This window comes from Gracilinanus agilis, chromosome 2, assembly GCF_016433145.1.
Source record: "Gracilinanus agilis isolate LMUSP501 chromosome 2, AgileGrace, whole genome shotgun sequence".
In the NCBI taxonomy this organism is placed as follows: Eukaryota; Metazoa; Chordata; class Mammalia; order Didelphimorphia; family Didelphidae; genus Gracilinanus; species Gracilinanus agilis.
In genome coordinates this window covers 405,878,346-405,894,358 of record NC_058131.1, presented here as the reverse complement: position 1 = coordinate 405,894,358, position 16,013 = coordinate 405,878,346, and the positions used below count along the sequence as shown (strand labels likewise).

Genomic DNA, 16,013 nt, shown 5'->3' with positions numbered 1-16,013 from the left:
AAGTAAGGGAGGTGAAATAGCCTGAGACTGTCTCTGCTCTGATCATATTAGCCAGAGTATTCTGTTCAGTTCACATTTTAGAATGGGTATTGACAAGCTGAAGGATTTATCTGGAAGACAGCAATCAAATTAGTAAGGCAATTTGAGACACCATATGAGGACCATTTGAAGGAACCAGGGATATTTAACCAAAAGAAGAGAAGACTTAGTGGGGACATTACAACTATCAAAAGCATTCAAAGGCTGTCATATAGGATTAAAATTTGTTCTATTCTGCTTCAGAGAGTAGGATTAGGAGCAATGGATGGAGAATTCGGAGGAGCAGATTTAACCTTGATACGAGAAAAATAAAAATTTCCCAATATTAGGATCATTCAAAATTCACATGGGCTGCCTTAGGAGATAATGGGTTCCAGTTCATCACAGGTTTGCCAGCAAAGGCTCAAGGGTCACTTCTAGGGAATGGTGTGGCCAGGATTCTTATTCAGATATTGGTTGGAGTAGCTGGCTTCTGAGATCCTTTCCAGCTCTGAGATTCTGTGATCTTTCATAGTCTGACACATTAACACATATTAAGTATCGCACAGAGCTAAGCCTATCTCTAATACTATCCTTAAATGTGGACTTCTCCTTTCCCCTCCTGACCCTTTTTTTAAAAATTAAAAGTTCATTTCAGATCTTCCAAATGTTCCTTTGGGGAGACAACTAGAAGTCTCAATGGATAGAGAGCCAGACTTGGAGACAAGAGGTCCTGGGTTCAAATCTGACGTCAAATACTTCCTAGTTGTGTGCCCTTGGGCAGGTCACTTAACCTACATTGTCTAGCCCTTACCACTCTTTTGCCTTTGGACCAATACACAGTATTGATTCTAAGACAGAAAGTAAGGGTTTATTAAAGAAAAAAGTTCCTTTTATGTCTTAAATGTTTCCATTTTTCTGACCCCTGGATATTCAATTTAATATTTTCTAGCCCTTGTCTTCCAGCCATCCCAAAAGGTTTAGTATAACCCTGTAGCCATCCTGGCTCTCCAGGCAATATCAGAATGTCGTCATTGTCATTTGTGTACACGGCATACACGATCTGTTTGCATCTTGTAATCTTTCCAGAGTAAGGTGGCAAAGGTCTTGGATTCTCCATGTCGTGCAGTCTAATTCCGTCCCCTTTACAAAGAGCTCTGGTTTCACTTAGCAAAGGTTACCATTTACGTGAGCCATGAAGCCTGCTAGAATAACTTATTACCAAGGTAAACCACAGCTGTTTATTCTCTCAAGGACATCCCAGCACTGCAATGAAGTCAACAAGGAACACTTTAGCAAGAGTTATTTTCAGGGACCTTGGAGTTCCTCTAAAATTCCCAAATCTCAGCTCTTTGCTGCTCTGTACCTGAGGAGTATGGTGGCAAGGCAGGGCAAACAGAAAGGGATTTTTATTTTCTCAGAAATTAAGACAATAATGATGTAGAGCATTTTTTCATATTAACAGAACAATGTAATTAATTTAATTTAAAAAGAAGTTGTCAAGCACTTATTAAGTTTATTAATAATAAATTGTTTTAAATAAATTATTAAATAATAATTATATATTATGCATAATATATAATAATTTATCATAATAATTTATTTTTTATTAAGTTCCTACTAATGCCAGGAACTTTGGTAAGTGCTGTAGTCATAGAATTTTAGACCTAGAAGGAACCTCACAGCCATTTAGTCTAACCTATAAAAGAAAATAATTTTTACTATAACAGACTGGGAAAGGAGTCATCCAACTTTATTTAAAAAGCTTCAGTGAAGGGAATCCATTTGGTGACACCTCTAATTGTTACAGGGTTTGTTGTTGTCATTTTTTCTTCCTGACATGGTCTAAATTATCTTCATTAAAACTTCCAACCCATTTAAAAACACTTTATCTTCCTCCATCTCCCAGGGGGAAAGGAAGGGAATGAAGAAAAAGCTGGAAAGAAGAAGAAAGAGGAAGAAGCGGAAGAAAAAGAAAAGAGGAAAGGGAGAGAAAGAAGAAAGGGGAAAGAGCAAAACATAGGGAAAGGGAAAAAAGAGAAGGAAGAGGAAAAGGAGGGGAAGAAGGAGAAAGGGGGAAAGAGTTGAAGAATAGGAAAAGAGGGAAAGGAGGAGAAAGGTGGGAAATAAAAGAAAAGGAAGGGAAGAAAAAAGAAGAAAAAGGGAAGTGGGGAGGAAAGAGAAACAGGAGAAAAGAGGAAAGAAAAAAGTAGAAGAGAAAGGGGGAAAGGAATAGAAAAAAGGAAAGGGGAGGGGGAAGGGAGAAAAAGAGGAGGAAGAAAAAGAAAGCACTGGAATGTTCACAGCTGGGAGGGACCTAACAGATCATCTAGGCTAAGCCCCTCATTTTACACAGGAAAAAAATAAGACCCTGGATGTTAACCCAGAACTGCCCAAAGTCTGACTATAGCCAGAACTAAGAGCAAAGTCTCTGAACTCCCAGCCCAGGGGCTCTCTCCTTTACGGCATGTCATTTGAACTATGTTTGTACCCTTCTCAGGTGTTGGATATTTAAGTCAGAGCTACCAGTGGCTGACCCAGAGTAGGATTCAAGGCATTTTCTGTTGCTACCGGCTCCCACTGACTGCTTCTACTTCAGTTCAATTGAATAAATATTTACTAAGTACCTACTATATATAGCAAATCACAACCCTGTTGGCCTCAGTTTCCTCATCTGTCAAATGAGCTGGAGAAGGAGATGGAAAACTACCCCAGTATCTCTGCCAAGAAAACCTCAAATAGGGTCACAGAGTCAGACATGACTGAAAAACAACTGAACTGTACATATACAGAATGTTGTTGCTCAGTGCTAAAGAGATTTTTTTAAACCCTTATCTTCTGTCTTAGCATCAATCCTAAGACAACAACAGAAGGGCTAGCCAATCAGGGTTAGGCAACTTGCTCAGAGTCAAGGCTCTAAGGTCCTATTTGAACTCAGGTCTTCCCAACTCCATATTTGTATATCTAAACTGCCCCCAAGATTTTCAATTTTAGATAAAACACATGCCCTACCTTTATAGATCTTCCCAATAGAGAGGTAGGACACATATACAGATAATTATTGCATGTATTATAATGTGTATTATAATATTATAAGCAGAATCATAGTATCCAAGATATAGAACTAAAAGATATCTTAGAGATCATTTTTTGCAAGTGAGAAAACTGAGGCCCAGAGAGCTGAAGGATTTACCCAGCGTCTCACAGGGAGCAGAACCAAGATTCAAATCCAATTCCTCTGCCTCTCAAATGGAACCCTTTTCCTCAGGACATCATAAAAATACAAATTAAGAGCTGCATGAAGCGCAAGGGGGAAATGCTTGCTCCTGAAGAGGGCAATCAGAGAAGTCCTCGTGGAAGAGGTAGCATTGGTCTTGGGATTCAAAACATGGATAGGAAGTTGGCAGGTGAAGAGTATCGAGGATATTCTAGGTTTGGAGAGTAATCTGAGCAAAGACCCAGAGGATGAACAGTATGGCTGTGCATGGAGGCCCCAGGTTAAATGGAGGAGAGCAGCGGAAATAGGAATCAAAAGGGAAAGTGGCACCAAGACTATGGAAGGCCATCAACTGGGGAATGGCTGAACCAGTCATGGTATATGAATATAATGGAATATTGTTGTTCCGTAAGAAATGACAAATATAAAAAAAAAAAATCCTGGAAAGACCTGTCTATATGAAGTGATGCGAAGTGCAGTGAGCAGAACCAGGAAAACCTCATGCACAGTAACAGCAATAAAGTACAAAGATCAACTGTAAATGGCTTAACTATTATCAGCAATGCAATGATCCGAACTCACAATCCATGAGTCTTATGATGAAATAGGCTATCCATACTTCCCAGCTGGGTGATCCTGGGCAAGCCTCTTAACCCCCATTGCCTAGCCCTTACCACTCTTCTGCCTTAGAACCAATACTCAGTATTAATTCTAAGATGGAAGGTAAGGGTTTAAAAAAACAAAACAAAACAAAGCAAAAGGCTATCCAATGCCATAGATGGAGTCTGAATGCAGATTGAAGCATACCATTTTCATTTTATTTCCTTTATGAGTTTTTTTTTTCCTATATAAGAGGTGGGTGTTTTTTCACAATATAATGAAAATGGAAATATATATATAATAATACATATATAATCTATATGAGATTAATTACTTTCTTGGGGGGGAAAAGAAAGGAAGAGGAGAACTTGAAATGCAAAATCCAATAATATTATTAAAAATTGTATCTACATGTAATCTGGAAAAGAAAAATATAATTAAAAACAAAAAATAAAAAAAAGATTGTATAGGACCTTGAATGCCAAGTAAAAGATTACAGCTCCTTTCACAAGAAAGGAAATTAGGAAGAGGAAATGAGAGACTAGACATTGTGGTCTACCCTGACACTTCTCCCGTGATGTTGGACTGTCCTTGCCCAGAACAGGACATGCCTTTCATTTGAGGAAGATCCACATGGCCTTTCCTATAATAGGAGAACTCTCAGCCTGCTGGATAAAATAAGCTTGACTTTTGCCCTGTTTTCTTCTTTTTTTGGCAGCCAGTGAGGAGCTATGGACTCCAAGTTGGGTCCAGAAACCTGAACACTCAGCTAATATCAGCATTGTTTCCAGGGTTTCCTATGGAATGAATCATGGGCCACAGAGGAAACTGATATATTTCTTCCAGGATATTCTGATGCTGTTCTAACATTCTCTTACTTAAACCCCACTTCATAAGCATTTCATCCTTACCTTCTGGCTATAATGTGAATTAGCCAATTGTTCATCCTCTGTTTCCCCACAGAGGTGCTTTTCCAGGAGGTATACCAGAAAGAACAGTAAATCTAAAATGAGAAGTCATGGGTTCATTACTGGCTTTACTTCTTGCTATTTGTGTGATCATGGACAACTTATTTCTTCCCTCTAGCCTTCATTTTCTTCATCTATAAAAGAGGAGGTTAGACTAGGTAAGTTTTAAGGTCCCTTTCAGCTCTAAACCTATGATTCTGGGCTCCCACACTCCTTTCCAGTCCTCTATACTTTACTTTCCCTCGTGTACTCTACAATCCAGGGATACTGGCTTCCTTGCTGTTCCAGTAACAAGACACTCCAACTTCTGACTGAATCTTCACATTTATTCCATAAGTAAAATGTTCTTCCTCCTCATCTCTACCTTCTGTCTTCCCTGGCTTCCTTCTGTTAAAAATCCTACCTTTTACATGAAGTATTTCTAAATCCCCCTTAATCCTCATTTCCTCCCTGAGATTATTTCCAATTTAGCCTGTTTACAAACTGCCCCAGAAGACTTCCTGCAGTTTTCTATTTTAATAGGTTCAAACTTCACAAAGACTTTTGGTACCCTCTGTATATATTGTTTGTGCTATGATCAATTATCCCAGTTGTCCCATCCACCCCAAACAGCAGCCCCTTTTTTGATACTCCTCATTTTACAGATGTGCACACCAAAGCTAAAACTTAACCGAGGGTCATAATTTGGACCAGGATATATTGAAATGATCGTAAATTCAGAATTAATGGGATAAATCATGAAGTCTAATTTTTTAAATATATATATATATAATGAAGATACTATTCAATGATTGTGTGAAAATATAAGATTCTAAAAAGGGATTTCAAATTGCCCCTTCCTAAATGACTGTCAGAGTATCATAACCTCAAAACAATGTTGCAGGGTCAGCTAATTCCATAGGAACCATACTGTATGTGGGGAATTGCCCACTAATATAGCTGAATTTACAAGTTGTCAAGGAGGTCCCTGACCAAAAGAGAGAACCTCTACACACAAAATATTTATAGTAGCATTTTGAGTCATGGTAAAAAACTGGAAACATATCAGATACTCTCCAATTAGCCAGCGTCTCAATAAATTGTGGTACATGAATGTCATAGAATATTACTGTGTTATAAAAAAAATGAACATAATAAATACATAGATGAATGAAATAACTGATAGGAACTGATGCAAAATGAAGTACATAGAACAAACTAAACTAAATGTATATAATATATAATACACACACACACAAAGAGCAACTAAAACAATGAAATGGAAAGAGCAACAAAACAACTAAAATTGATTCTTTTCTTCAAAATTATAATAACCCAGCTTGGCCTCAATGAAAAAATATAAGTAGCCCTCAAAAGTTCTTGCAGAGATGGGTTGCCATGGATGTGGAACACTGAATATAATATCAGACCTTTTCAATATATTGGTTGATTTTGCTTAACTTCTTTATTTTCTCTTTTTTAAATTCTATATTGTAAAAGGTAGCTCTCTAGAAAGGGGAAGAGAGGATACTCTAGGAAATATACATTTATATACATATATATGTGTGTGTATATATATATATATATACATATATATGCGCATGCACAAAATATATACTAGAATGTAAGCTCTATGAGGATAGGTCTTTTGTCTCTTTTTGGATCCCTAATACTTTGCACAATGTCTGACAGATGGCAGGTGCTTAATAAATGTTAATTGATTGATATATAATGTATAAGTATAATAAATAAATATAAATGTATACAAGTATAAATATGTAAACAAAAAATTCAATTAAAACTCCTCAAAATATACATTTTCGTCAGGGTAACATCATTCAAGGAAGACAATGATAAGAAGAACAAAGATATCAAAGAAATATTGAATAACTATGTTGTCTGCTACAAAACCCACTATCACTCGAGGGATTAATAATATAGTGCTCTCATGAAAATAAAATAAAATTTATTTTAAAAATAATAATACAGACTATATAAGACTGACACATGCACATAAACCAAAACATAATTGCAGAGTAGACAAAGTTAGCACTGAGGCCTTCAGACCTCCCTATCCCAATATCTTTCCTCCTTCTTGATATAAGCTGTCTTTATCCCATAGCATCTAATGAATGATAACTATCTAGTTCTAGAGACTCACATAGGCACAAGTGATATTTACAGATAAGAATCAAGGACGCCTCATTAAAGGCTATAAAGTCTTGGGCAAGAAACTGAATACTTTAAGGGCACAGGTGGTGTTTTCTTCACTGCTGCCAACTGAAGGCCAGGGATGCCAAAGAGAAAGACAGTTTGGGGAATTGAATAGCTGGTTAATAGGATGGAAACAGAGAATATGATTTGGATTTCTGGACTACTTCTTAAAATATAGGAATTGCAGGCTTCTTGCCAGGGATAGAATATACCAACCAATGACTGGTGAGAGTATATTTGAACAGAGGCTTAGGAAAAAAACTTTTTAACTTAAAAGTAAAAAATGGAAGAGAAAATTGTCTATGGAGTGTACTAAACTAAAAACCACAAAAGATATTTGTCTTCTACACTCATAGAAAAATAGCAGTAGAGATGACTAGAAATGCTAAGGAGGCAATCCAGGAAAGGAAACATCAATAAAATCCGTGACTTTCGATAGCTGTACTATCTCTATATATTGTAAGGAGAGGAGGGGAAGAAAAAGAGGCTAACAGGTCATGTTTGCATCCTGTTCTTCAACATTAAATGTTGGGAAGAAACGAGGTACTTAAAAGTTACTAAAGAGTTACCAAAAGGAAGTTTACTTAGCCTTGACATGGGAAGGATATTCAACAGAGATACAAAAGAATTTAGATTCAATAAATGTGCCAATATGGAAACATGTCAGGCCATTAGGGCAGGATCTAGTGACTCATGTGGTCTTAAAGTCTTCAAAGTCTAAAGGACCCTGACAAGATGTGAGTGGGCCTTTTTTCTTCCCCTAAATGACTGGAAAGAAATATCAATAGAGACAACCTGGAAACTGCATCAAGGGATGCACAACTTGAGCCTTGGACCAACCCACCTTTTAGGAACCTAATGCTTGTTAGGGAGAGGAAGCACTCCTAGTAGATACTGGTTCTATCGCAATATAAATGCACAAAAGTATGAATAATAGCAAAGTAAAATAATGGTAAGGTATAAATTTGATCTCATAGCTATCACTGAGACTTGATAAAGTGATACTCATGATTTGAATATGGTTCAGAAAGAGTATGTTTTATTTAAAAGCATAAAAAGGGGAGAAGAGAGAAATAAAATTGTATATTAAAAAGATATACTCATGTAGTGAAATCTTTGAACCAGAGAAAAGTGGTATGATTGAGAACAACTGGATAAAGAACAGAGGTAGCAACAGAAACCACATTGTCAATAGAGTGCACTGGAGATTGCCTTGATGGAAAGAGGCTATGGAGTCTAATTTCACAGTTTAAAGAAAAATGGAAAAACTAATGAAAGGAACTTCTGCTCTGGATCTGATTCCCACTTCACTCCAAAGATAGATAATCAATGATGAATACAATAGCATTGTACCATCATAAGAAATATCGTGGGATACAAAGTGATCAGTAAGCTATAGCCCAGAAGGAGCTGAGATCAGCAAGAGAGGGAAAGATTACCAAAAACAAAAACAAAAAGGATTTGGGTTTATAGAGGGTTTTTTTTTTTTTAGTTATTCTAGAGAAAAAGAGAATTTTTAGCTATTCTAGATCAAAGATATTATAGGGCCACTAGAAATGCTGGTTGGACTGAGCAATTTAATTGCTTATTTGTTTGTTTCATTTTGACTTTTTCCACCAAAGAGAGTCATCTCTGGCCTGGAAAGGAGAGAATACCATCTTTTAGGAAGGTCATTAATGAAGTGAAGTTTACTTAGAACAACCGAGATGCTGAAGGGCCTTATGTTTGTGCTACACAAGAATCAGTTGAAGGGACTAGGTTAGCCCAGAGAAGATAAGACTTAATGAAATATAACTACTTTATTATATCTAAAGAGTTGGTCAAGAGTTTAGGTTTGTTCTTGAATGTAGAGGGCAAAATGAAGAGCAAAGAATTAAAGTTGCTAGGTTGCAGATTTAGGCTTGATGTAAGGAAAAACTTCCTAAAAATTAGAACTTTTCGAAAGAAGAAAGGGTTTTCTCAGAAAATAAGGGATTCTTCCCTCTCCAGAGACTAGATGACCCTTTGCTAAGATACGGTAAAAGGAATTCTGATTCAGTTATACTTTGGCCTAGAAGGCCTCTGAGATCTTTTTCTATTCAAAAATCCTATAATTCTGTGATTCCCTATATACTTATCAGTAACTTCAGAAGTTATTACCTTGGGTCCTAAAAATTTAGAAAAATAATCTCTGTTCTTACTTCACATTAGCTCAGAAAGCTATCATATTATTTAGATACAATTTTCTAAGTTCTCTTGGTAGCATATAGACATGCAAGACCAAAAACATATTTAAAATCTGCACAAGAACATGTATTTTAAATGTCACTTTGAATATATACATTTTTATGTGTACAAAACTTTAAATTCTTTAGTCTGATTTCACAGTGGTATAAACCAGACATATCCAAATTCTGGCCCTCAAAACTTCCAAGTGCAGTCCCAAACAGACTAAAATGTAATTGAGAAATATGTAACAAAATAAATTAAAATACAATGCAAAGATAGTTAATTTGTTGTTTTCTAAATCAATATAAAGGCCCACAGGGAGTTTCTTTTTTAGTTTGACATCAATGGTATAAACATCCACTTGACCATAGGTGAAATATTAGAATTGTATTCATTTCTTAGTCATTCCAAATTACTTTCAGAACATAATTATTCATAATTATTTATTTGTGCAGCTATATAATTATAGCTTTGACTCTTGTAAGTGAAAAGTAAAATTCAGTCAGCACCCGAACTGGAAAACAAAGTGGAAACATTTAGTTGCTTAAAATGTCAAAAAATCATACTGCAAAACATTTCTAATTCAAATGCTTTGTGAGGAAGATTAAATCCTCAACCTCATTAAAAACATAGACTCTCAGAATTGGAAGGGATTCAGAGACAATCTGGAACCATCCAAATCTGAATAGGAATCGCCTGTATAATAGCCTCAACTAATGATCATCTAGCCTTCATTTTAAGCACACTAATGAGAGAGAGCCCACTAACTTCCCAAGGCATCCCACTCCATTTGGAGACAATTCCCATTGTTTTTCCTTACATAGACTAAATTTGCCTACCTAACCCTTACATCCATGGCTACTTATTCTCCTTGACAGCCACCATGGCCCTCTCAATCTTCCCTCCAGATTAAATATCTCCAGTTCCCTCAAATGGCTCTCTTATAGCAAGGTCTTGAGAAATCTCATCTTTTTGATCACCTTCCTCTGTCAACTACTCAGTTTGTTAGCTATCCACCTAAGTTGCACTGAGAAACAAATGTAATATTTCTTATGTGGTCTGTCCTAAGGCCAGGTACTTTCCTTGTTCTGAACACTATATCTCTCAATGCACACTAAGATTTTATCAGTTTGTTGTTGTTGTTGCCATGTTACACCGTTGAATCACATTAAATTTGCAGTCCACAAAAGCCCCTAGATGTTTTCTTCATATAATTATTGTCTATCCACACCTTCTTTATTCCCATCTTATGCTTGTGAAGTTGATTTTTTTTTAAGCCAATGTAGGACTTTACATTTATCTCTATTCCATTTCTTCTTATTAGAATCAGCTGTCTTTCTCACTTGTCAAGACCTCCCTGAATCCTCGGGAGAACAGAGTAGAAGTATACAGCTACTTGATGGACTTTTCCATAAACTTCAAAACTAGATTCCATAAACTCATTTTCCTGGCTACCTTGTAATCGTGAAATATGCTCAGGTTTTCAAATATAAATGAATTCATTTCAAGTGTGTAGTTTTTTCAACTTTAAATTTTCTAGCTATCTAAGCATTTCTATGATATAGTGGGGTGGGGGAAAGACCACTATTGAAAATTCCCTCTAATTCTCTATTGAAGTTTCAATTAAGGAATCACTATAATAATTCTTGGCATTTGAAAAGCCCCAAAACATTTACTTTAGTAGGAACCATATAAGCAGGAGAGAGATCATTTCTCTAATGCCATAATTAGAGGAGTTACTTCCAAGATATTAACTTTTTTTAAACTGGAATAAAAATAGTTCTTCAGAACCAATGACCAAAATTCTCAGGACACGAGACAAAATACTGCTCTTGTTCACACCAAGAACCCAAATGCAATGACCTAAGGAGAATTCAATATTCAAGCAATTCAAAGTCCATAACATTTCCTGTGTGAAAATGTGGCTCTCCAATTTAAGAGGAGCAACAGTATTAATGGGAGTGGTACTATTGAGCTGTCCATCTGCTATCCCTCACTGAGACTAAACAACTGGATCGCCTCCTTTTTCCAGTCACATAGTTCCTCAATACATACAAATAGCCACAATAATAATTAGAATTAGCAATGGAGAGCACAGAACGGCACGTGCAATTAGAAACAAGAGGGACTACTCTTACTTTTGAGAATCAAAGATTGTTTCATGAAGTAGGTAGCAAACAAACTGAGGTTTCAAGGAAAGGAAGAATTTTGACAGGCAAGGATGCAAAACAAGACCATTCCAAGCAAAAGACTGGAATGAAAATATGTGAAGAATGAGATTAGAGAATACTATAATAATTAGTGGTTCATTTGGACTACATCATATAAAGCATAAAGGGGAATAGTGTGTGATAAAAATTGAAAGATCATTTGAAGGCAGATTTTAGAGAGGCTTTGAAGGTTATAATATATGTTTATGGCAAAAATAAAAATGTGGCACAGTGGATAAAGTGCTAAGCCTTGGATCAGGAAGACTTAAATTCAAATCTAGCCTCAGACACTTACTACCTTGGTTGACCCTAGATATGTCACTTAACCCCTGTCTGTCTCAGTTTCTTCCTTCAACTGTAAAATGAAGATAATAATAGCATTTACATTGCAGGGTTATTGTGAGCACCAAATGAAATATTGGTAAGGCACTCAGTATGGTATTTGACATGTAAAAACAGTAAATACATAAATAAATTCCCTTCTCTTCTCCATTGGGGAGTCACTGAAGTTTTTGAGCAGAAGAGTGATCAGGTTTGTGCATTAAATGATTTACTTTAGCTTTAGTATGGAACATGCTTCACAATGTGAAGCAGTGAAAGAGGGAAGAAACTCAAGGTAGAAACTAGTTAGAAATCTGTTCCAGTAGTCCAAGAGAAAGCTTATAAAGGTCTAAAGAAATGGCAAAGGGAGTGGAAAATGGAGAATGGATGCAAAAGATATCTTAGAAGTAGATTTGAGAAGACTAGGTCACTGAATGGGTATTTGGAGGTAAAGAAAAGGGGAAAATAAAAAACAACCAGGATTTTGAGCCTGAGTGACAAGAAAACAGTGCTCACTCAGTAAACAGATGTACAGAAATTATAGTCTAAATGATATAACTTTGGGTGACCCACCTTATCTTTCTGGGCCTTGTTTTTCATCTCGGAAAAATGTTTGCTCCTCCTAGGGTTGCTGTGAGGATAAAATGAGATAATCTATGCAAATGCTTTTGGAAACTGCAAAGCCCTCTACAAATGTGAAGGATCATGAGGGATGGCACTATTATCATCATTGAAATTATCATTAATAATGAAAAAGAGTGCTCTTGGTTTATCTCCTCTCAAGTGCTTCACTAGTTTAATATACCTGGGGACTACCTGCCTTCTTGTATTGGCTGAATAGATTGTTATTACAATGACGAGAATGTGAGATTTCAACATTATCTCCTTTCTGGTCTCTTTAGGTACCTAGGAAAGCCAAAGGACATTCTTTCTGGGGGCGTGTACTTGGGATGTTCCATAAAAATGTCAGAGTAAGTACAGGGATGGTCCAGGGGTGTGTATATTTCTCATTTGAAAGTGTGGAATAGCAAACCTTCAAGACAATTTACTTTCCAGAGCACTTTGGATATAATTGTTTGCTTTACAAGGGACACTCGGGTTGATTTGTATTTATTCAAAGATCACTAATTACTTATGTACTTGTGGCCCAGATCCACAACTCTGGATCTATCTGGACCATATTCAATCTTGAGAACTTCTTACAAAAATTCTTTTTGACTTATGTTCTCACACAGGGAGTATCCCTGGAAATACCAGAATGTAACGCATGTATAGATCTCTACAGAAAAGATATATGAGCCCTCCACTCAAGTCAATAAAACATTGAATGAATCAAAGAAGAAAACTGCAAGATTCAGTGGGGTATGGGTGGGGGAGATACTATAAAGAGATGGGAGGGGGAGGTCCTTCACCTTACCCAGAGATTACCTTAGATTTAAGGCCCTCTTCAGAAGAGAAAAGAAAGTACTTAAGATCACTAAAAAGTTGAGTCCTTCTTCCCTAGTGAATCCCACTTCCTAGAGACTTACCCCAACCTAAGTTCATATCCTGTGGTTGAACACTCCCATTCCACCAAGAGAAAAGTATTTTGGGTCACTAGAAAATTGCTGACTTTTATTCTAGGGGGCCAATGAGTTATTCCAAAAAAAGGATCAGCTCTCTAATGATCCCTACCCCTTGGTGGAATTTTGGAAAGGAATCCATCCAAAGAGTAGTACTATATGTCTAGAATACGCCATAGACTTTGAAGAGATGGAATGTACTATGAGATAAAGGCTCTATTTCATATTTAAGAATTCACAATAAAGAATAGAAAGAAAGCCAGGAAAAAATGCAGATAAGAAAGATATCTATGAAAACTTCATGTTTAATGTATTATATATTTAAAAAGAAAAGCAAGCTATAAATGAGATTCACAGTGTCATGAGCAATCCTTTCTGTTCTACTTTGTATATGGAAATGCTCGTTTTGTTTGGCTAGAGGTTCAAACTTTAAAACACAATTATTTTTAAGAAGAAAAAAATATACTAATTATCTATCCCACTGGAGAGTAAAAGAAAGTTGTTTCAACTGTTTATGGATTCATGTTGTATTCTACAACTTAAATATGTGAGGGTAAATACATCCTATCTTATATTCAATATATTGTTAACTTGAGTGCTCACATTGGATTTGAAGGCCCTTTTACATGTGAATCTTGGATAAACAATATTCTGAAATTCTCATAAGAGATTCAGGAAGAGAGGAAAGAAGAAAGGCGTTGTAATCAAACCCTGGTATTCCCAAGAAGCCAGATTAGATCATAAGATAAAGAGTGATTATTTTAGAAGTCTCCTAAGGTTGAACCTCATGCAAATAAAAACAAATCTATGGCTCTAGGCCACAGGTTGCAATTGATATAGTCTAGAAAAGAGAGAAAGTTAAAACAAAAATGTTAAAAGCTGTTGCCCTTTAAAAATTAGTCAGAAATAAAGATGAAAGTATCTCTAGAATGCTTGTACAAATCAATGGGGGAAAAAAGGTTCCGTTTACAAAAATTCATTTAATATATAACTTTTAAGGAACAAATGAAGCAAGAAGTGCTAATAAAAGTCTACACCAAATTTGTCATTTTACCAAATTGTATTATATTTTATTTTCCTCCCAGGACAAAGAGGAAAACCACTAGTGTTTCTCTGACCATCAGTTCCCCAGTCCATGAAGATTCCAATGGCTATATGGCCCGTCCCAGTTTCTCCACCTTAGTTCAACCATTGTCTATGGACCTCCAGAGGGTAGGTTGGATTTTAAATCTTTTACAAGATTTACAAGATAATAGATAATTAGGCACAGATAGAGAATATTCAAAACCACTTTCTTGAAAAGTGTGAGGGAGGAATGCTTCTCAGCTGTGCTTTCAAAAAAAAAAGAAGAAGAAAGAATGACCTTAAACAGAATTAACTTGAGAGCACTGCTCAGGTCAACTTGGCCATTTGTCACTGTTTCCAAGAGCTAGATTCCCAGACAGAGTATGCCTGCTATCCAGGAATGGAATTCCCCTTTAATTGAAAAGAAAAGGGCAATAAAGTCTTATTTAAAGCTGAAGAGTCCTAACCAGAACAAATGTACATGGGTTTAGAAGCAGGGAATCTATACTATAGAATATCGTATTTCACCATCTCAGCTGGTAGAAGTTGGAGATAAATGAGGAAAGGGTGGAGAGGAGGATTCAGAACAGAATTTCTCTATCTTCTGCCATCTGTCTTATGACTTACCATTTGACAAAAATTGCCCTCTTCAAAGTCCCTAAGAATCTCTTAATTGCCAAATGTCCTTTTCTCAATCCTCATCCTTCTTGATCTGTCAGTGATCAAATGATAGGGATACCAGACACTGTCTTCTCTCTAGGTTTTCATAACAATGCATTCTCATGGTTCTCCCCATACTTGTCTGATCACCCCTTCTACCTGTCTGACCACTCATACTCAATCTCCTTTGCTCTCACAAATAGCACTAGACTTTAAAGAAGCCCCAGCCCTTTCAGAAAGCACAAACGGTAAAGACACTAAGTGGTGGAGATGAAGAGGTATAATGAAATTGACCCAGAGAGTGGTCACTCTCCACCTGGGCTTCAGTGCAGGGAATGACCACATTGTGTACCTTCTTGTTCCCTGAAACAGATGCCAAGCCCCTGTAGCAGCTTATCTGGATCCACCTGTGGAGCACCCCCCATCTTTACCAAGGTAGACCATCAACAAAAAAAAACCAAGTTCATATTTTCTACATAAATCAAGAAATGGGAAAAACAAATGTAAAAAAATTGTTTTTACATGTAATTAGAAAAATTACAGTATTTAAAAAAACAAAATAATCTAGAAAGAAATGGGGATGTAGAGGCAGGATGCTGGAGCAGCAAGATAACCTAAAAGTTATCCAAAACTTGCTAATAATAGGTACTTAGCAAATGTTTAATTATTGAAAATAATTTAACTCCTCCACTTCATAGATGGGAAAGGTGAGTTGAAGAGGGGAAATAACCAGTCCAAGATAGCACAAGTAGTGGATTATACTGGGTTCTCTTGATTCTTGCTCCATGTCAATATTCCAGCTACCAAAGACTAGGTGGAATACATGCCACCCAATTATATAGCCTAACCTCAAAGAACTGTGAGGGTACCTTGACCATCCAAAGATTCCTTTCTGGTGAATTCATGGAACAAAGCAGGATTTGTTATAAGTTTGCATGAGAGTCAGAAACCAGAATTCACAAGGTTCTCCATACTGGAGAGGAGGCAGAAT

General features: G+C 36.4%; 1 protein-coding gene across 1 annotated transcript in view; it reads left to right on the top strand.

Annotated features, from left to right (window-relative positions):
- Positions 1-14,452: 14,452 nt before the first annotated feature.
- MYOT (myotilin) overlaps positions 14,453-16,013 on the top strand; it is a 42,499-nt gene continuing 40,938 nt past the window's right edge. Inside the window, exons 1-2 of the mRNA XM_044664571.1 lie at positions 14,453-14,509; positions 15,395-15,457. Of these exons, the coding sequence (XP_044520506.1) occupies positions 14,453-14,509; positions 15,395-15,457 (120 nt within the window). The remainder of the gene's footprint in view (positions 14,510-15,394; positions 15,458-16,013) is intronic.